The sequence below is a fragment of the Phacochoerus africanus genome, chromosome 11, assembly GCF_016906955.1.
Source record: "Phacochoerus africanus isolate WHEZ1 chromosome 11, ROS_Pafr_v1, whole genome shotgun sequence".
NCBI classification, from domain to species: domain Eukaryota; kingdom Metazoa; phylum Chordata; class Mammalia; order Artiodactyla; family Suidae; genus Phacochoerus; species Phacochoerus africanus.
In genome coordinates, this window is record NC_062554.1 from 90005477 (window position 1) to 90026564 (window position 21088).

Sequence of the window (21088 nt, forward strand, 5' to 3'; positions counted from 1 at the left end):
AGGACCAGATGTCATAGCAGAATCACAGAGATAAAACCCAATTTCAGAAAGTGATTTTTTAAATTTAGGCATAAAGTAGCTACACTAGGTAGTTTTAAAAAAATAGCCCCTCCCTCTCCCCCGCCCCGTACATATAGGGGCATGTAGACAGAATTTACAGCACGAGAGGCTGGAGAAATTCAAACAGGTGTAATGGTCCCCTGGGAACCATAAAGAACGATCAAGCAAAAAAAAAATCTGAAATCATCCTGAGGTAACTAGAAAAGTATAAGTACATGATTGACTCTGCCTGTAGCTGGTCAGAGACTGAAGCCCGTAAATTCTTTCGTTACTCTTGGAAGCACTACATTCTAACATTCAGAAAGTTTGGTGTCCCTGCTTGTATTGCTTTCCTGAGAACACTCCTCTCCACAGAACATCTACCTTCTTCCTCAGCCCAAATGAAGCGGATGGGCATGATCAATGCCTGATCGCTCCAGCCTTTCATTCATTAGGCAGTTATGTGTTAAGCACCAGTATGTGCCAGCAGCTGCCCCAGGATCTACAGATCTTGAGACAAGCAACACAAACTCTTCCCTGAGAAGCTCAAAGTCATGGAATCACTGATTTGACTCTTAGAATATACTGTTCTAGAACATGCTAGTTATACACACACTCACACATATTTCTTAATAGATGCACATATAATTACGTGTGTTTACAAAACTCACACGTATAAATATAAAACAATTCGAAGTAGTATGGTGGAAATTACTGCTAAGTCATACTCAAATGAGTTCAGAATTGAGATTAGAATCAGGAGTTCCCACTGTGGCACAGCAGAAACAAACCCTACTAGTATCTCTGAGGATGCAGGTTCAATCCCTGGCCCTGCTCAGTGGGTTAGGGATCTGGCATTGCCGTGAGCTGTGGTGTAGGTCACAGACATGGCTCAGGTTCCACATGGCTGTGGCTGTGATGTAGGCCAGCAGCTGTAGCTCCGATTTGACCCCTAGCTAGGAATTTCCATGTGCTGTGGGTGTGGCCCTAAAAAGCAAACAAACAAACAAAAAAAAAACACCTTCAAGAATTAAGATTAAAATCAAACATATTCCCCAGGCAACTTACTCTGAGTCTCAATTTCTCTCTGCAAAAGGGGGATGTTTGAGAGTATCAGTGACCTGAAGCATGTAACAGGATGACCAATACACAGTAGGTGGCTCAGCACCTGTCCGTCCCCTGTGTGTGTGTGGATTGTGTTCTCCCAAGCAAAACGTAAACTAAATCTTCTTAGGGCTAGGATTCATGTGTGTTCCTTGGACTCCTCCTCAGAGGTCAGCCTGGGGCCGTACACAGAGCAGAGCAACTGACTACAAAGAGGGTCATGATATATTTTAGAGAGACTGCTCTCTATCCAGCATTGCACTGGGATGTCTTACCAGAGTGTCCTCAAGGTGTTTAGCAAGTGAAGATTGACGTTCGCTTAGATTTGGAATAACTGACTTTACTTTTGTGGTTGAAGACTGATGATGAGCTGATGCTGGCACCAGGATTTGCAGCCCCACCTAATCTGGATTATTCAGGCTACCACCAGTACATAGAAGAGATGCTTCCTCCAGAAAGCCCGGCACTGTATGGCCTCCATCCAAATGCTGAAATAGAATTCCTGACAGTGACATCCAACACTCTCTTCAGAACTTTGCTGGAGATACAGCCCAAGAATGCACTCAGCAATGAGGAGCTGGGACAGTCCACAGAAGACAAGGTAGAGGGTCCTTGTTTCTTTTCTCTTGAGGTATATTGTATATGCAGTGCCATACACCAATCCTTGTGCACAGCTCAAGGAATTTAACCTTTGTGTACACACACATAACCACCCCCTGGATCAAAATACAATTTCCCACCCTCCCATCCATGAAAAGAATGTTCATCCTTACCGATCCATACCCTCTCCATGCCAGGCCAAAGGCTTCCCTGCATTTAAACTTCAAATATATGCAGTCATATGGGATGCGCTGGTTTATGTCTGGCCCATGTCATTGCATGGACCAATAGTTCATTGTTGTTTGGTATTCTGTTCTTTGAATATGTAATTATTTATTCCTTCTATGGGGAATGAATGCTTGGATTGTTTCTAGCTTTTCACTATGATGAATTTCACAGTCATCAACATTCTTGTACAGTCTTTTGTCAGTAGACAAAGGTAACTCCCAAAGGTATCTGCTCATGAAAACTCATTATTTTATACCCAGAAGTAGACCTGCTGGATCAAAGGGTATAATGTTCACCTTTAGGAGATACTCCCAGTTTTCCAAAGTGGTACCTCCTCCCAGCAGTATCTGTAAATTCCAGCTGCTTCTGCTCCTTGCAGTCTCGTTAGGTTCATTATGATTCTTAACTATGTATTCCTCAGTTAAGGCATAATATTGAGCATTTTGTTCACATACTTCTTATGGCCTTTTGGATATATTTTCATGTGAAGTACCTGTTTAAGTTGCCCAATTTTTAATTAGGTTATCAATCATTTCGATATTGATTTGTAAGAACTCTTTATTCTAGACATGTGTCCACTGTTAGGTATATGTATTGCAAATTTCTTCTCCAAATGTCTGGCTTACCTTTCATTCAGCATGTTTTTGGCTCTGTCATTTTCTTAGAGTATGTTTTTTTCACATGTTCTTGGGAGTTTTTCATTATCATTCTTTTGAAGGCATTGTCATAGAATGCTGGGGATGAGAAATGGACATCAAATAATTTTATTTTACCTTTAGATTGAAATCTTGTTCCTCATTAATTTAAAATCTGAAGTTTATTTCCCCAAATAAACTAGCCTTTATTTCTCTCAAAATGATCAAGAAAGGCTTTCAGTTGTGGGAACACATTAAACATGAGCTCTAATTAAAGTTAGGTCCTAGGAAACTTCCATATTATTTCTTAAAATTTTTCAATTATTTAGTGAACTGAAGTCATTCATTAAGACACTCATTTATAACTGTCATGGCAGGTTTTATCCTAACTATATGCTATAGTGTGTGTGTGTATATATATAGAATATATATATATATAGAATATTCTATATATATACTAACATCTTCCATATATGAGCCACACGGGAAGTCCGACATCTTACATGTGTAAATGTTACATATTTTTTAAGCTGAAAGAGAGAAAAATTGATACATTTGGGGAAAGCTATTATTGTTAAAGCAGAAAGGTGGGTGCAGTCTTCACTGAGTTTTAGGGCTTCAATCTTTCCAACAGGAAGCTGATCATTAAACCATATTATACAAAACAAATGAGGTCAAGATGCTTTGGCATCTCCCATGGGTAAACTGATTGTAGCAATGGTCATGTGCTGAATGTTTACATACTAGGCACTATGGAAAGTGCTTTATAAACACATCATTTAATCCTCAATAGCTCTGAGTGCTAGGATCTCTATCTCAGAGATGGGCTTAGATGACTTGCCAAGGCCAGATAGGTAGAAACGGCCACTGAGGGAAACCAAATTCTAGCTGTGTCCCAAAGCCATTTTTTTTAATTATTAAAATTTTTAATTAAAGTATAGTTGATTTATAATGTTTCTTAATTTCTGTTGTACAGCAAAGTGACCTAATCACACACAGTTCCCTGTGCCATACAGTAGGACCCCATTGCCCCTGCATTCCAAATTTAACAGTTTGTACCCACCAACCCCAAACTCCCCCCTCCATACCAGTCCCTTCCCCATCTTGCCTGGCAATCACAAGTCTACTCTCTTTGGCCTTGATCTGTTTCTGTTTCATAGATTGGATCATTTGTGCCATATTTTAGATTACACATATAAGTGATATCATATGGTATTTGTCTTTCTCTTTCTGATGTATTTCACTTGGTATGAGAATCTCTAGTTCCATCTATGTTACTGCAAGTGGCATTATTTTTGTCCTTTTTAATGGCTGAGTAGCATTCCATTGCTATAGGTACCACATCTTCTTAATCCATTCCTATGTAGATGGACATTTAGATTGTCTCCATGTCTTGGCTATTGTGAATAATGCTGAAATGAACAAAGGGGTGCATATATCTTTTTGAATGAATGTTTTTCCAGATATATGCCCAGGAATGGGATTGCTGGATCATATGGTAGTTCGGTATTTACTCTTTGAGGTACCTCCATACTCTTTTTCCATAGCGGTTGTGCCAGTTTATATTCCCACCAACAGTGAAGAAGCGTTCCCTTTTCTTCACACCCTCTCCAGCATTTGTTATTTGTTGACTTGTCATTGATGGCCATTCTGACTGGTGTGAGGTAAAAACCTAATTGTAGTTTTGATTTGCATTTCTCTAATAATCAGTAATGTTGAGCATTTTTTCATGTGCCTGCTGGCCATCCATATGTCTTCTTTGGAGAAATGTCTATTTAGGTCTTCTGCCCATTTTTCAATCAGGTTTTTTTTTTTTATTGTTGAGTTGTATGAGTTATTTGTATATTTTGGAAATTAGGCCCTTGTCTGTTGCATCATTTGCAAAGATTTTCTCCCATTCTGTAGGTTTCTTTTCATTTTTTAATGGTTTCCTTTGCTGTGCAAAAGCTTTTGAGTTTAATTAGGCCCCATTGGTTTATTTTTGTCTTTATTGACCTTATTCTAGGAGGTGGGTCCATCAAGATGTCACTGTGATTTATGTCAAAGTGTGTTCTGCCTATGTTTTCCTCTAGGAGTTTTGTGGTATTTGACCTTATAGTTAGGTCTTTAACCCATTTTGAGTTTATTTTTGTGGACGGTGTTAGAGAGTGTTCTAATTTCATTCCTTTATATGTAGCTGTCCAGTTTCCCCAGCACCACTTATTGAAGAGACTGTCTTTCTTCCACTGTATGTTCTTGCCTCCTTTGTCATAGATAAGTTGACCATAAGTGTTTGGGTTTATTTATGGGCGTTCTATCCTGTTCCATTGATCTTTATTTCTGTTTTTGTGCTAGTATCATATTGCTTTGATAACCATAGCTTTGTAGTATTGTTTGAAGTCAGGGAACCTAATTCCTCCATTTCCTTTTTTCTTTTCAATATTGCTTTGGCTATTTGGTGTTTTTTGTGTTTCATACAAATTTTGAAATATTTTGTTCTCATTCTGTGAAGACTGCAATTGGTAATTTGATAGGGATTGCATTTAATCTGTACATTGCTTTGGGTAGTACAGTCATTTTGACAGTATTGATTATTACAGCCCAAGAGAATTGCATATCTATCCTTCTGTGTCATCTTTGATTTCTTTCATCAGCATCTTACAGTTTTCAGAGTATAGGTCTTTGTCTCTTTAGGTAGGTTTACGCCTAGGTATTTTATTCCTTTTGAAGTTATGGGAAATGGAATGGTTTCCCTAATTTCTCTTTCTGATCTTTCATTGTTAGTATATAGAAATGCAGTCAATTTTTATGTATTACTTTTGTATCCCGTAACTTTGCCAAATTCATTAATGAGGTCTAACAGTTTTTGGGTGGTGTCTTTAGGACTTTCTAGGTATAGTATCATGTCATCTATAAACAGTGATAGTTTTCCTTCTTCCTTTCCAATTTGGCTTCTTTTTATTTCTTTTTATTCTCTGATTGCCATTGCTGGACTTCCAAAACTTTGTTGAATGGTAGTGGTGAAAGTGGACATCCTTTTCTGGTTCCCGATCTTAGTGGAAATGTTTTCAGTTTCTCACCATTGAGAATGATGTTAGCTGTGGGTTTTTCATGTATGTCTTTTATTATGTTGAGGTAGGTTTCCTCTATGCCCACTTTCTGGAGAGTTTTTATCAGAACAAGTGTTGAATTTTGTCAAAAGCTTTTTCTGCATCCTAAACCATTCTTTTACCTAACTTCCCTACTACGCAGTGTTTCATACTCTGCTGCTATAAATGAGTTCAAGATTTCAAGATCTGACAAATAACCTGTCAGGATGCTAAAGCAATGTGCAAGCAGCACATCAGTCTACAGGCAGTAATCCAAGAAATCAAGGAAAGAGGGGACGCTGCCTGAGGCTGAAGACAGGCAATATTTTCCAATCTTTGGTCCATCTTAGGTATCTGTTGGTTTTCCCAGCTCAATAAAACTTCACATTAGAATAATATCCACATCAGAATACTTAATGTACATATGCACATCTTTGGTGAGTAAATCATTTCTTTAGGGCAACAGCTCTACAAGAGAGAGGCTTCCCTGTTGTTTAAAGTATTGATCCAAATTGCCCCCCTCCCCAATTTTAGGATGTGTCAGTTGCAAGGGCAGCATGACAAACTCACCAGAATGAGCTCAAGTTTAAAGGGCATCTTTGGTTCATGTGACTTTGTCAGTGATTTTTTAAATTAGCAGATTGCAAAATGTGCTATGCAAACGTTGATGTCTGATGATCATATCATTATGAACAAAGGAAATGTAGTTGATGACAGTTCTTATGTTCCATAAGTGCTAACAGCGAATAAACTGCAAACCAAGAGTAGCACCTCTCTGACTAGATCATGGGATGTCGAGGAGGAGGAGGAGTTGCACTGATTCAGGGGAAGCTGAGGTGATTGACAGTACTACTCTGGGAGTTAGTAGACATCTTTTAAACTCAATAGCAAGCATCTTTTGGAGTTGTATGATATATTCTTAGACTTAGAAAATAGAGGATATATGGTCACCATGACCAAAGATTAAATAAAAGGAGTTAAATGTCTGCATCTGTTAATGATTGAAGGTTAAGAATGTCTTGGAGGACATTTTGGAGAAACTTCCAGAAGAGTTCAATATGACAGAGATAATGCAAAAAAATCCAAACAGAAGCCCCTATGTTCTTGTTTGCTTCCAAGAATGTGAGAGGATGAATATTCTCCTTCAGGAAATCCGTGTGTCACTTCAACGATTAGACCTTGGTTTGAAGGTGAGTTTAAAAATGGGCCTAGAGGGAGTTCCCACTGTGGCTCAGCAGTAACAGACCCAATTAGTATCCATGAGGATGTGGGTTCAATTTCTGACCTTGCTCAGTGGGTTAAGGACCCAGCATTGCTGTGAGCTGTGGTGTAGGTCGCAGATGCAACTTGGATTCCACATTGCTGTGGCTGTGGTGCAGGCCAGCAGCTACAGTTCTGATTAAACCCCTAGCCTAGAAACTTCCGTATGCCATAGGTACGGCCAAAAGGGGGGGGGCGACTAGAGCAAACTTCCCCACATTAAAAGCTATTCACGATGTGGCCTTTTCTCTCCTTGCAAGGGGGAGCTGACATTGTCTCCTGATATGGAAGCCCAGCAGTCTGCTTTGAGTTATGATGCTGTACCAGACACTTGGAGCAAAGTGGCTTATCCCTCTACTTATGGCCTGGCCCAGTGGTAAGCTGCCCCACACCTATCCTGGTGGCCTCTGTCAGCCTCAGTGCTGGTCTAGTGTTCTGAATTGTGCCTTAAGAACAATGAAAATTGTGTTCTGTGATAGTAGTCTGCTATAACTGTTTCGCTTGTTTCCTTGGTGTGTTGCTTCAAAGGCAAAAATCAAAAGTCAGAGTCAGAGCCAGAACAAGATTCGAATTCAGCTTCTTACAGCTTCTTACTTATTAGCTATCTGATCTTGGCCACAATACCGAACCTCAGTTTATCATCTGAAAAATATGAGTTGTTCACAACTCCTTGAATTGTTAGGATTTAAATGGCCATGGAAAGTACCCTTAAGTTTACTTGCATGTCATCTTATACCCTTATTTTCAAAGCCAGTGATTACTAATGCCATTTCATAGTGAACTTTTTAAATGGCATGCAGTGAACCAGATTGCCTTCAATGTGTGGGTGTGACGGCAGAGGTGTGCCACGAAGCCAGGGACAGAAATCGTTCCCTGAAGGCTGTATCCAACTACCACTTGGCCTTGGTAGTCAATACAGGAAGATTCACAAGGCTGTCTCTAGTCTTGGCTTTCCCATGTGGAGATTCTTTACCCTTACTTTCCTGAAGTTTTCTTCCATGAACCAGAATGCTGCTCCGATCCTTAAACTGGAAGGTCCCCTTAGAATTCCAAATGCCTGTAGATTGGCACTGCTCTGCCCCCCCGTCCCCACCCCCCCAGGCAAGCTGATGTTTGTTGTGGGAGATACACAGACGCCACAGGTGGCAGCAAAGCATGGCTTCGGGGAAGAGGGGGCAAAACCTCTCACTGGATTTGTTAATGATATGAATATCTAGAATCAGATTTTATATTTCCAGCAAAGAAGGATTTTTATTTACAGTTAAATTTTAACACAGTAACTTTTGGACTTTTTTTCCACCATCTTATTTTGTGCTTCCTAATATCTACATTTTTCTTAACTTTTTTTCTAACCTTTCCTGTCAGTTTAATAGTTGTCCCATGTTCTATTATTTTAAGAAGACTCTTGACGTTGTAACCTAAACACTTTCTAACACGACGTAAAGTCAATACTTTTTCCTTTAGACCAATTAACCTCTTCTGGTCTGGAATTGTAGTTCAACTTCATTTTAAACCCACAGCATTTTTGTTTTGTTTATAGTTACTAATTATTTTTGCTTAATAGCACATATCACTTTCTTTGTTCATAGTTGTTTTCCTGTGCTTTAATTTCCAAGTAAACTCTCCCCATCCAAATGACTTGGGCAGAACTGGTATTAATATCTTTTTTTTTTTTTTTTTGGCCATTTCTAGGGCCACTCCCGCGGCATGTGGAGGTTCCCAGGCTAGGGGTCGAATTGGAGCTGTTGCTGCCAGCCTATGCCAGAGCCACAGCAATGCAGGATCCGAACCACGTCTGTGACCTACACCACAGCTCACGGCAACGCCGGATCCTGAACCCACTGAGCGAGGCCAGGGATTGAACCCACAACCTCATGGTTCCTAGTCGGATTCGTTAACCACTGAGCCACGATGGGAACTCCTTAATATCTCTTCTTTACAGACAACTGAGATGGATTTCATGTTTCTCCCAAGTCAATCCACATATTAATACTTTTATATAAGTTATTTATAGATAAGTAATTTGTCTACATGACAAATTTAAGTAAAACCATTTAAGCTTTGGCCATGAGATTCTACAATTTCAAGACAAAAAGAAATTTGACTTATTTTTGGCTGTTGAAAGACTGTCCCTTGGCAATCTTTTTAGGATGCTTTGTCAAGCTCACTTGCAAAGATGGCCTATGGTGAATCTGACATATGTTTGAGAAAATGTAGTTATAAATCAGTAGTGGTATAGAATATAGATCATTCAGGAAACCAGTGTTAAAAATCATATAACAAAATGATCTATTTTACCTGAGGCACCGAGAGATTTGTCACAGTTCAGCTACTATGCACTATCAAAAAAATGTTAGATGACATTTTTTTTTCTCACCATAAAGAGTGTATCCAGAGATTGCCATGCTGAATTATAGTCACAAAAGGGGTATCTCCTGAGAGAGTGTTTGCACACTCAGTTATATCTTTCTTTTCTTCCTCATCTTTTTTTTCCTTTGGCACAGAGTCCTGTTTATTTTTATTTCTAAAATAAAAGTGAGCCCCTTTCTGGTTGGTAAAAATTAAAGATATGCAGCTGCCACATTGGGGCCATGCCCTCAGAACCCACAAAAGGCAAAGAGGAAGGGAAAGAAACTGGCTGGAGGCTCTCTCCACTGCTGAATCCAGCTGACTTCAGTCAGATTTCCTCTGGAACCTTCAGGTACAGAAGGCAAAAATGCCATTCCTCATCACTGAGACAACAGTAAGAGCAGAAGCCTCATGGCTGCTTTGTGCATCTCACCCAAGTCTCCTTTATCCTGCATCCCGTCTTCATTTCACTCAAGGATGAAGTACACGGCAGACCTTTCGGCCGTATAGCGTGGGGAATAAATGGTATTATCTCTTTTAAATCTCTTTACTGCCTTCCCACGCATAATTAATAGTTTACCTAGGTGGCAAAGTCTAGATACAGTAATTTTCTCTGAACTTCAAAGTTTGAACTGCACTGTCTCCTGACATTTATTACGGCTGGCAAGTCTGTTCATAAACGTCCTTGTCATTCCTTCACAACTTGAGTTGTTCGCTCGGGGATGTTTTTGGGATTTTTCTTTTAACCCTTCATGTTCCATAATTTTTACTGCTCTATTTAGGTGTGATCTTTAAAAAATGCATCCCACTTGGTACCAGGTGTTGTTAAAGATGTGAGTCCATGGTTGCTTCCACCCTGTACAGCTCCCAGCCCTCCTTCCTCCACCTATTGCTTTGCCCAGTCTCTCCATGCTGTTCATCTGCCTGAAAGCTCCTTCTTTCAACCTGTGGGTCTGTGTTCTGGTTGATTTAGTCAAGGTCTTCATTGTATCTTCAGGTGTCTCCTGTTCATTTGTCTACTGTTTCTCCCCTGAAGTTTAGAGATGTCACGGTCTAATGTCACTTTTTAGTGTCACGTTGCTTATTTTGAGGGAAGGGGAAAGTACCTGACCTAGTTTCAAAACCTTGTTCTTGTTTTTATGACTATTACTTTTCCCCTTACAGTGTAAAATATGTATTAGGAGTATTTCAAGTTTCTTTTTTCTACTTTTTGGATTCTCGATCTTCCTGTTTACTGGTGGGTTTGGGTGCCCAATGATCAGTCATCGCTATACTCAAATGACAGTGTAGCTGCTTATAAAAACAATTTAACCTATTTGTTGTCAGAGGACTTTATAGGCCTTGCTCTATTCTCTCATCAGATGCTCTGTGGAGGTGTCTAAAGCTGATATAATTTTCCCCCTTGTGAAAGGAGTTTTTTCCTGGCTATCCAGGAGATTCTCTATCTCCACAGTAGATATGAAGACACATCTTAGGAGTGATTACTGCATATCAACGTTTTCTTGAAACGTTATGTCCCTGATTCTACAGATTTAAATTCGTAACTTAGGAAAACTCAATCTCTTTTAGAATCATACTAGAAAATATGTGTTCTGTTTCATTTCAGCATCCATCTTTTCACTCTAACTCTTTAACTCTTTATTTCTATTTCACTTTGTTGGGTTTTCTTATTTTTCTACCTTATGTTGCCTAATTTTTTGCTTTCATTTCTGTAATTGTTTTTATACTTCTGAGATCTTCCAGTTTCCTCATTTTCCTTACCTGATCACTTTAAACGATCATCTTGTTACACACTTCCTTTTTAGAAAAACTTGTCGCTGCAATGTTTATCTTCTTGTGACATCTTGAGATAGTCTTTTTCCAATCCTTGCTTTTCCTGTTCTTTACTTTGCCTTTCTTCTTTGTGGGACCTATCTTCAGGTAACTTTTCCTTAAACCAGCTACTTGAAAGAATTTAATATGGGGCAGGGCCCAGGGCCATGTTCTAAGCTGGCAGGCATTTTCCTTGTGACCCCTATTGGAATGTCAGTGTTTAAGCCTTTCCTCCTTCACAGCCCAAACTCACACAAGTGTTCCCTGCTTGTTGGGATGATTCCTCCTTCAACCCCCTACATCCTTTGCCACTCTGAACAAAACCAGGTCCCAGGGAGCATCAGTGTGAGCCCATGTAGTCCTCCCCCGGGAGAACTGCTTTGCTGGCTTTCAGGCTGGGCCATCCTCTCTGTGCTCCATCTCCTACCTCTGCTGCTCCATTTCCCCACTGTGTTTTTAGCAGCCCTTTAAACCTACTTTTCAAGGTTGCATGTATCTCCTAACTTCATGAAAGAAGTTCATTTTTTCCTTAGCCACTGTAAGCTAGCTTCCTCATAGACATGTTTTACCTTCCTCATAGGTAGTTCCTACCTTGCATAATTATTGTGCTGACAGGATGAGAGAACCTGTGTAAAAACAGCACTTTCTCAAACCACAGGCCTAAGGTGGATGGAATGTGGTTAGTTCCCTTAATAACCTTTCCTTTCTTGCTTTCAGGTAATTACTGCACATGGTAAGCCTACTGTCAGACATTCTTCTGCTCCTGCCTTTCCCAACAATTCTGGTCTTTGTAATAGTCATCACAGCCTTCTCCCACCACCCCATCCTCAGACACAGGGTGCTCTTTCTTGAGTGTCCCCACGTACCCTGCACATACCTCCCTGTTGGCGGTTGTCACCCCAAATCATACAGCACCTGTGCAATCACCACCTAGTACTGGAAGGATCTAAATAAAAGAGTGGTTGAATAAATGGAGCCGAATTCCCTACACTTTCCAGTATTTCTTGTCCCCAGTGGTAACAGTTGTGAGATAGAAAAATCTCACCAGGACAGTAAGTCCCATTATGGCTCAGCAGGTTAAGAATCTGAAATAGTGTCCATGAGGATGTGGGTTCAATCCCTGGTCTCACTCAGTGGGTTAGGGATCCAGCATTGCCACAAGCTGAGGCATAGGTAGCAGAGGTGGCTCAGATCCAGTGTTGCTGTAGCTGTGGTGTAGGTTGCAGGTACAGCTCCTATTCCATCCCTGGCCCAGGAACTTGCGTGTGCTGCAGGTGTGGCCATAAAAAGGAAAAGAAAAAAAATCTCAACAGGACATAATCTAGCCCTTTAAAGGGACAGTGTTAACGGTTTTACTGTACATCCATTGCGGACCTCTACCTTAACCCCAACCGCCCCCTCCCCAGTCTCATCTTACTGGAAAACTTCATTACCAAAAAATTTGTTTCTTCCTACCTTCTGTTCCCAGGTTTAATGATCTCCTCTTGCGATGCCGGGAACTCGATACCTGGACGCAAGATCTTGCCCTTCCAGCTGTGGTGTGGCTTTCTGGCTTCTTCAACCCTCAGTCCTTCTTAACTGGTAAGGGCTGGGGCAGGGTGGCCCCTGGTGCTGATAGAGCCACGCTCCTAGCAGAGGTCCAGCCTGGCTCCCCCTGCGCCACTCCCCCTGCCCTGCTGACCAGCCTTTCTGTGGCAGCCACTACAGAAGAGGAGGAGGGACAGTACCACTGCAAGGGATATAAAATGCCAAGCAGGAGAGGTGCAGCCAGGTGGGATGGGATGGGATATGGGTCACCCCAGTAAACGTCTCCTGTCAAAGAGCCCATGGTCTCGCATGGCTCCACTCTGCCCAGTGGTGCTAAAGCAAAGGAGCCATAACCAAAGGGCATGGCTCTTCCAGTTAAACTCCATTCGCAAAAGCAGTGAGGTGGTCCTGCAGGCCCTTGTTTCCCAGTCTTGCACCAGGGTAGCCATGTGGAAATGCCCCAGAACCAAAAAACCAAAAACGAAAAAAGAACCATGGGGCCAAGCAGGCCTCAGGTAGATGCTTCTTGGCTTACTGGTGGCTCTTGGAGCCCTTAAGTGTGTGACTTTGCCCCCCCCACCCCCACTTCCCAAAGCAATCATGCAGACCATGGCACGGAAAAACGAGTGGCCACTGGATAAAATGTGCCTGACCATTGACGTTACCAAAAAAATGAAGGAGGATTACGGGCACGCCCCCAGGGAAGGTGCATACCTGCACGGGCTCCTCATGGAAGGTAAGGCGCCCCGGGGAGTACACGTACACTTACTACATTCAGGACCTTCTCACTCAGGTTCAAGTTGGTTTCTGCTCTTCATTTATCCTGTTTCTCAGCATGTATTCATACTAGCAGTTATTTACCTCATTTCCTGCTTTTAAATGCTAGGACCTGTATCCAGTGTAAGAGTTTAAGGGATTGAGGGTAATAGTTATCTCTTTTAGACTTACACTGAACTACCTTGGCCTTTTCTGCCCCCCATTTTTAGGGCCACACCGGCAGCATATGGAAGTTCCCAGGCTAGGGGTTGAATCAGAACTGCAGCTGCCGGCCTACGCCACAGCCACAGCAGCACCAGATCTAAGCCACGTCTGTGACCTATACCACAGCCAAAGGCAACGCTGGATCCTTAACCCACTGAGCAAGGCCAGAGATCAAACCCACATCCTCATGGATACTAGTCGGGTTCACCACAGCTGGGCCACTACGGGAACTCCTATTTTGTTCTTTAATCAAAAAAGCTCTCTCTAAAAACTGTCAGTAACTTCACTCTTGTCATGAAATACCAGACTTCTCTAAGCCTTTAAGATGCCAGTCCATACTGTGACTGTTTAAGGTGGGAGTGGAGGGCGGAAGAGAGTATGCACTATTTTCCAAGTGTGTTCAGCCATGCATTTATCTTGGAAAGCATTTCCTCTTAGCCTAAAGGGCACTTTGAGAACTGCTGGGTCTCTGCCAAGAGACGCTCATTTGAGGCACAGGCCACAGGTTCAGATGTCTAAAGGCAAATAGGTGATAAAAATGAGTGACCTGAACTTGGCCTCAGAAGGTGCACTGGGGAAGGAATGTGGTGAACTAGAGACGGCTACTGTCCATAAGCAGGTAGATTCACTTTTTTTTTTTTTTAAAGGGAGGGCAAACCAGTTTGCGTTAGTGTGTCTGGAATCTGTTTTCATGGCAAGTTTTATACCTTTGATTGCAAACTATTTGCTGCTCACAGAGAAGTTCACACATTTAGAACAAGAGCGAGTCTATGCTTATATGCATGGCCCTGGGGCAGTAGGTATCTTAACGCCCCTGCCACCCGAGTCATGGGCCATCTTGGCAAGGAAGCCACTGACAGGCAGTAAATGTGACAAAACCGGAATATTTATTGCCTCCAACAATTAGAGGATTGGTACCAACATGCAGCCCAGTTGCAACCCCTGTGTTTCTGCCGTAGGTGCCAGGTGGGACAGCCAGTCAGGAACCATTGTTGACGCCCACCTCAAAGAGTTAAGGTCCGCGATGCCAGTCATCTTTGCAAAAGCCATCCCCATGGACAGACAGGAAACCAAACACACCTACGAGTGTCCTGTGTATAGAACCAAAATGAGGGGCCCCAACTATGTGTGGACCTTCAGGCTGAAGAGCAAAGAGAAGACGGCCAAGTGGGTTCTGGCGGGCGTGGCTCTGCTGCTAGAAGCATAAAACAGCCCTGGCGCTGGGACTCCTCTTCCTCCAGGCTCAGCTGGAGCACAGTGAGGCTCTGCCATTGTTCCCGTGAACAGTAATTATTCTTTCTAAGAGGCATAAAACATTCCAGCTTATGTAACTTTTAAGTAACTTAAATGTGCATTTTTGTTTAAAATACCATCCTTGAAAAGTAGAGAAGGGGGACAAAAAGAACCAAATGTAGAAAAACATATAGGACACCTACTGAGAATCTTATTCAGGTTTTTTTTTGGTTTTCCCTAATTCCCCTTGACGCCCTCATCCCGCAACACAAAAAAGTACAGTATTTCTCACATTTACGTTGAACCTCAAAAACAATGTGGTTGGAAGTCTCCCAATCTACACGTGGTATCTAGTTCTTATAGACATTAAAATCTTTAAAAATTAGCCCTTATATTCTTTTAAAAGAGAGAAGCAATTGGCCCCAGGCAGTGGGCAAATTCTGAATGAAGAGCCAGCCACTCCTGCTGCCTAGCAGCCCTCTAAGGCCTCCAGTGTCAGTCATGTGACAGTCCACTTTTCAAGTTTTTAGTAAAAATAAGACTCTAGTTCTGCGGTTAATTGCACTTTGTAATTTAGGGGAACATTCTTCAATATAAATTTCCAATGACCCAGAGCAGGTTAAGTAAAGAGCAACTGCATGGTCTGAACTATAGTCACTCGTGATAAGGTAAACTCAAGGGGATGTGACCCCTGTAACAGCCTGGCCTCGAGTTACTGTTTGGGAGGTCGAAGGTCAATGCAACAGACATAATTCAACAGTGTCAAAGGCAAGAGCTGCTTATACAATATTTCCTCTGGAACCTACCTGAAACTTTAACCCCACCCCATTTAAACCGTGCTTTTTAATCATCTGCAGATGCTTTTAACAATTCTGTATCCAAACAGGCCTGGGTATACATGTGTGGAGATTCCTCTGTTGTCCTCCTGAGAAATCCTTTGTGAAGCGTAAACAATCTTTAAAAAATAGTATTTAGATCTACAAAAAATAATCTGTATAAAAATACAACCGTAAGAAATCTTAGGCACAAATGGCATGTCTTGCAGAGTAGTCCCCGGTGAGTTGGCTGATTCTTCCTTCTCTTAATTATCTTTTACCAGCTGCTTTTGCAGGCTGAGAAAAAATGGGAAACATTAGTGGGATGGAGGCAAAAACACACAGCATTCTAGGCTCAAGGCACAACAACCCTTTAGGGTGCGAGGTCCGAAACCAGTCTCCTGATGCCAGGTCAGTCCTGAGTCCTTGACTTGCATCCACAGTTGCAACAGGTTGCTGGCAGCCAGGACCTCCCCGCGGACTGACCTTACTCCCACATCCCTAACCCCACCTCCTGTCCCCAGTGCACGTGGCCCACACCTCCCCTCTCTGCCAGTGGGGTCAGGGCTGCCTCTGGCCTTCACGGCTTGCCCTCAGCCTGCTGCTTACCTATTACTGTTTAACACAAGGAGGGGAACTTTTTAGCCAAGGAAGGAATTTTCCTAAGAGAGAAGAATCCCAGTCCGGAGCTTCCCCAATGCCAACAGATAAAGAATGGCTGGCACTCGGGGTAGTTGTTAAGGATCAGCTGAAATAAGGCAACGACCTGCCCAGAGGGGTCTCCCCTGTTGCACCCGGGGAATTACAATCCCCGTTTTTGATTTGGGAGGCTTACCTCTCCAGATACTCCTTAACGTTATTATAACCGTAAAACTTGGCCAGATGAATGAGGATGCCTGTGGCACAGCGGCCGTCACGCCTCCGACAGTAACTGCAGTTGCAGATGCCTCGGCAGGGAGGACAGATCCAATCCTAGGAGAGCAACGGCAGCACAAACGCCCACACCCGTCATCGATGGCTCCCTCAAGACGAGGCTCTGACCAAGCCTGGCTCCAATCTCGAGGTGATTCTCCTCCCCCCCCCACCGCTCCCGGGATGTGTATTCCTGTCTCCTTTCCTCTCGCATGTTCCCGAAAGGCCCAGAAAGGCTGATCACCCAAATCATTCATGCAGAAACACTGAAACAGGTTGGTTTTAAACATGACCAGGTACATAATTAGTAGACACCAGTTCAAAACTTGGGGAGAATTTCAGGTCTCAGAGCAAGGGCCGGGCCCCTTACGACCTCAGACCTCACAGGTCACACACCCAGGAAGTCGGCCCTGCTTTTCAGAGTAGAGGGTTTCTCAGGTCACTCAAGCCGAGGGGCAGTGGAATGCTGCTGCAAACTGGGAATGGTATATTTACCCCACAACTGCTGCAAGAAGAAGTCTTGCAACGTGCACTGGTTAAGAGCACTCTGGAGCTAGACTGCCCAGGTTCAAAGGCATACATACCAACCATATTATGTCTCATTTTACAGAGGGAACCAAGGCGTAGGGAGATTATATACCCACTTCATGAGGTTAAATGAATTAATAACAACTGAAATGAAATAATCTGTGCTAACAGACTTGAAACCATCCAGCAGTGCAGGGGCACACAGAAAGCACCCTATACCACACAATACCGCCCCCTGCCCTGCCTGGCCCAGGCAAATCCAAGGTAAATAGCTGCTGGAGGAAAGACACACCACCAAACCACAACTCTAAGAAAGCCTGGCTCGACCCTGGAAAACCACACACACACTCTTCTCCTGCCTGTTGGTCAGCTTGCTCTCTTTCTAGAAGGAAACCCTGTTTTTCATTTCTGCCAGAGTCTTAAGAGGCAGGATAAGAGGAGGGTGGTGAGGGGTCTATAGAAACCAGAGCTCTGCAGTCCCCCATCCCCAGGAAAGGGCCCCAGGAGCCATCGTCAGCCCACTTCCCTTCACCAACACAACCCAGGACGAATGAACACTGTTCTCACGGGGTCTAGCAGCGCTGATCTCACGTCCTCCCCGTAGCGATTCCGCAGGCACGGCCCGCAAAACTGCCCTCGCACCCCGCCGCAGCTCTGGTTCCGACACACCGTCTTGGTGTCAATGGTCTTCTGGCGACACTGATGGCAGGTGTTTCCCTGAGGGAGGCGGCGGTGAGTGGGTCAACGTGGCATTCACAGGGGATGCCCACGAGCCCACATGGACATTCTCAAGTGCACGAAACTGCACTGCCTCTCCCCTAGACCCGAGCAGTGCTGTTTCTCTGCTACAAACGCTAACACCTTCTGGGAGTCTATAAGCAGTTTTAGATCTGGGGCCAGATGAAACGGAGCGTGGAGCCCAGAAGAGATAAAATGATGGGAGAGGCTGGAGCCCCCAGGGCATGACTGAGTGGCCTTGAGCCCCGGGATTTTATGTCCAGTATAAAATCTCCCAGTTTTAAAATGTGGACAACTAAACTGAAAGCCTTTTAATACTACGTTAAGACACAGTCCCATTATCTAAAAATGATGCAAAACTATACAAAGGCAGCCTCTACATCACCATTATTTTTAAAGTGTAGGAATTCCCCAGGGGTCTAGTGGATAGGACTCATCACCATGGCCTGGGTTCAGTGCCAGGCTTGGGTACTAAGATCCCACACCAAGCCACTGCTCACCATGGCCAAAAATAAATAAATGAAATTTGGTAAAAAAAAAAAAAAAATGTAACCCATTTCCTACCAACCAAAGATACTCTATCAAGCTTTAGTTTTCCCTACTGGTTATACAAGAATCACATGATTTTTTTCAATGTTTAAAACATACAAACTGTATGATTAAGATAATAACAATTATAAATGTGCTTTTATAAGAAACTACACCTCTGCCGTCCATCCTTGCCCAGTTATAGCTGACCCTCCAAATCAAGAGCCCACCTTCAAGCCCCTGGGAGATGGCACAATGGTGTAAACTCAGATACAGTTTAAAACAATGAAGGATTTCATTGTCCAGGTCCAGTGCCTTGGACTCCCGCTAAGAGTTACAATCATGCAAATTATTGGTGAGATCTACTCTACCAGAACTTTATCATAGATTTTATCTCGAACGGTTATGGCCACATTTTCTAAGTCCTCTTCGGTGATATCCTCCACTGGCCGAAAAGAAGATACACGGTGACGTCGTCTATATCCCTGGCATTTTCCCTGCAGAAAGAGCCAGAGCAGAACTTGGCATGAGATAGTTTGAGTGGTTAAAAAAAAAAAGAAAAATGCATAAACATTTTAAACTCAGAGCTCTAGCAGCATTCATGTTCATTATGTCCCTCTTCTATTTCCTTGAAATCCTTTATTCAGTCAGTCAACAGTGAGTTTAAAACAATGAAGGATTTCATTGTCCAAGTGCGAAACTTTCTTTCCAGCAAGGTGACACAGGACAGTAAATGTCACCTGCAGGAAACTCTCTGAGGTCAGGGAAGTGACCCACATGGAAGAGCCAGACCCACAAATGGGAAGGGGCCAAAGTTTCTTGCTCTGGACTGAAAGCACTTGCAACTCCCCATTCCTAAGACAGTTTAAAACAAGGAAGGATTTCATTGTCCAAGTCCAGTGCCTGGGACTCCCGATAAGTTACGATCATGCAAATTTTTAGTGAGATCTACTTTCCCTAAGTAGATCTACTAAGACACAAAGGAGAAAGACTGTGCTTTCCACAAGCAGAACCACGAAGCCACCTGGAGCCGTTATCAGGCCTTTCTAAGTCTCCACCGGAGAGGAAGCTGGCGTCCTGACCACTGAGCAGCAGCTCAGCTGAGAGAAAGGACCCTCTCTGTGGCCTACAGCCTCACCCAAGAGCAGGCTCAGACTGGGTTCTTCTCGAGCATGGCCCCAGGAGCACGGGCGGTGCCAGGATCTTGGCTGCTAGGCAGCCTGTCGGCTGCTGCTGACCAAGCTGCAGACCTACTGAGTCGGCACCTCAGCGCTCTGGACAAGCCCCGGGGTGACCGGGCTGAGGAGGAGCTCTGGCTCAGACCAAGAAGCACTGGTTTATTATGGTCAGAAAATACCCCGCTCATCGTCTTCCTCCTCCTGAAACTGTAAAACTCCTCGGCGAACTTGGTGGCCGAGACGGTGAAGTTCTCCAGAGCGAACTTGTCGGGAGGCCGTGCGCTCCGGGCCGGGTTGGTGCGCCGCGTGATCTGTCCCTCCGAGAAGGCCCGCCTCGAGGTCTTCTTCTTCTGCAAGCGAGAGCACAGACACGCGCAACGGGCTGCTTGCTGTCACGACAGCCGCCTGGGAACCCAACCTGTGCGTCAGGATTGGAATCAGTTACGATAAGGAGTTCCACTTACAGAAGCCGAGGTCGGGGTTCGGACCGGGAAGAAATCTGGCATGGAGTTCAATTCCGCCAATAACTGCGCAAGCTGAAGTTCGGAAGGAAGAAAGGATCTCGCGTAAACATTGCCGAGTCCACTCCATCCCACACCTTATCCCAAGCCTGCCACTTTGCAGCCATGAAAGTCATTCACATAAGATCCCAACCGTTGTTACCCGTTTAACCTCACATGTAGAGCTTTTAAGCTCCTCAGGTAAGATGCTGATATCATCAGAGGAATAAATTCTATGCCCGTCCCTTATATGTAAGACAGGACATGATGCAAACTGTCCCAAAAGGTCCAAGGCCTAGAGCATGAGGTTGGAATCATGACTGGGCCACTGATGAGCAGTGAGACCCTGCACCAAATCATTTTGGACACCTGCATCAAGTGGCATCACATCAAAACAGAAAAGGCTGAACTAAATAATTCTGAGAGTAACTTAGAGCACCAAAACCCTGATCCTTTAAGTTGGTTCATTTCTTACCCATGAAAATATTTCCAAATCAACATTTACAGACACCCAAGTAACAGGCATGACTATGCCCATCAAACAATGTCATTAGGGAATTCCCTGGTGCCTAGTAGTTGAGGACTCGGCATTGTCACGTCTGTGGCACACGTGTGATCCCCGGCCCGGGAACTTCCACATGCTGCAGGTGCAGCCAAAAAAAAAAAAAGTAATTAGGATTTCTTTTAGTTTTATGGGTGTCACTAAAAAATCATGAAGAACATAGTTCTTATTTTATACAGTGCTAAAAACTCCCCTTAGCTAAGCATAAATATGTCTTTGGATAAATTTCACCCAAAAGTAGGTTTTATATTTTCTTACATAACTTAGTAGACATGTAATGAGACTGTATACACAGTATTTCAAAGAAAAAATATACCAAAATACTAAATGTGAATATGAGTGGTAGAATTATGTTTTCTGATTCTACATAAAAAAACCAGAAAGCAAACAAGAGTTATTGGCTACATACAGAAAAACCAAATACACATAAAGATTTTACCTTGGTCCATTAATTATTCTCATGAAAACATTTTAAATGGATTCAGAACTGC

General features: G+C 43.2%; 2 protein-coding genes across 6 annotated transcripts in view; one reads left to right on the plus strand and one right to left on the minus strand.

The window, feature by feature from the left end:
* The window catches only part of DNAH11 (dynein axonemal heavy chain 11), a 344143-nt gene extending 329202 nt beyond the window's left edge, over nucleotides 1-14941 (plus strand). For all 3 annotated transcript variants that reach the window (XM_047753939.1, XM_047753940.1, XM_047753941.1), the window contains 6 exons: nucleotides 1502-1744; nucleotides 6682-6864; nucleotides 7195-7310; nucleotides 12564-12676; nucleotides 13218-13358; nucleotides 14563-14941. In XM_047753939.1, coding sequence (XP_047609895.1) covers nucleotides 1502-1744; nucleotides 6682-6864; nucleotides 7195-7310; nucleotides 12564-12676; nucleotides 13218-13358; nucleotides 14563-14810 — 1044 coding nt within the window. In that variant the 3' untranslated portion in view covers nucleotides 14811-14941. The remainder of the gene's footprint in view (nucleotides 1-1501; nucleotides 1745-6681; nucleotides 6865-7194; nucleotides 7311-12563; nucleotides 12677-13217; nucleotides 13359-14562) is intronic.
* Nucleotides 14472-21088, minus strand: part of CDCA7L (cell division cycle associated 7 like) — a 39698-nt gene continuing 33081 nt past the window's right edge. For all 3 annotated transcript variants that reach the window (XM_047753944.1, XM_047753943.1, XM_047753942.1), the window contains exons 5-10: nucleotides 20000-20071; nucleotides 19715-19885; nucleotides 18729-18854; nucleotides 17659-17808; nucleotides 16487-16623; nucleotides 14472-15948 (exon numbers count right to left, since the gene is read on the minus strand). In XM_047753944.1, the coding sequence (XP_047609900.1) occupies nucleotides 15918-15948; nucleotides 16487-16623; nucleotides 17659-17808; nucleotides 18729-18854; nucleotides 19715-19885; nucleotides 20000-20071 (687 nt within the window). In that variant the 3' untranslated portion in view covers nucleotides 14472-15917. The remainder of the gene's footprint in view (nucleotides 15949-16486; nucleotides 16624-17658; nucleotides 17809-18728; nucleotides 18855-19714; nucleotides 19886-19999; nucleotides 20072-21088) is intronic.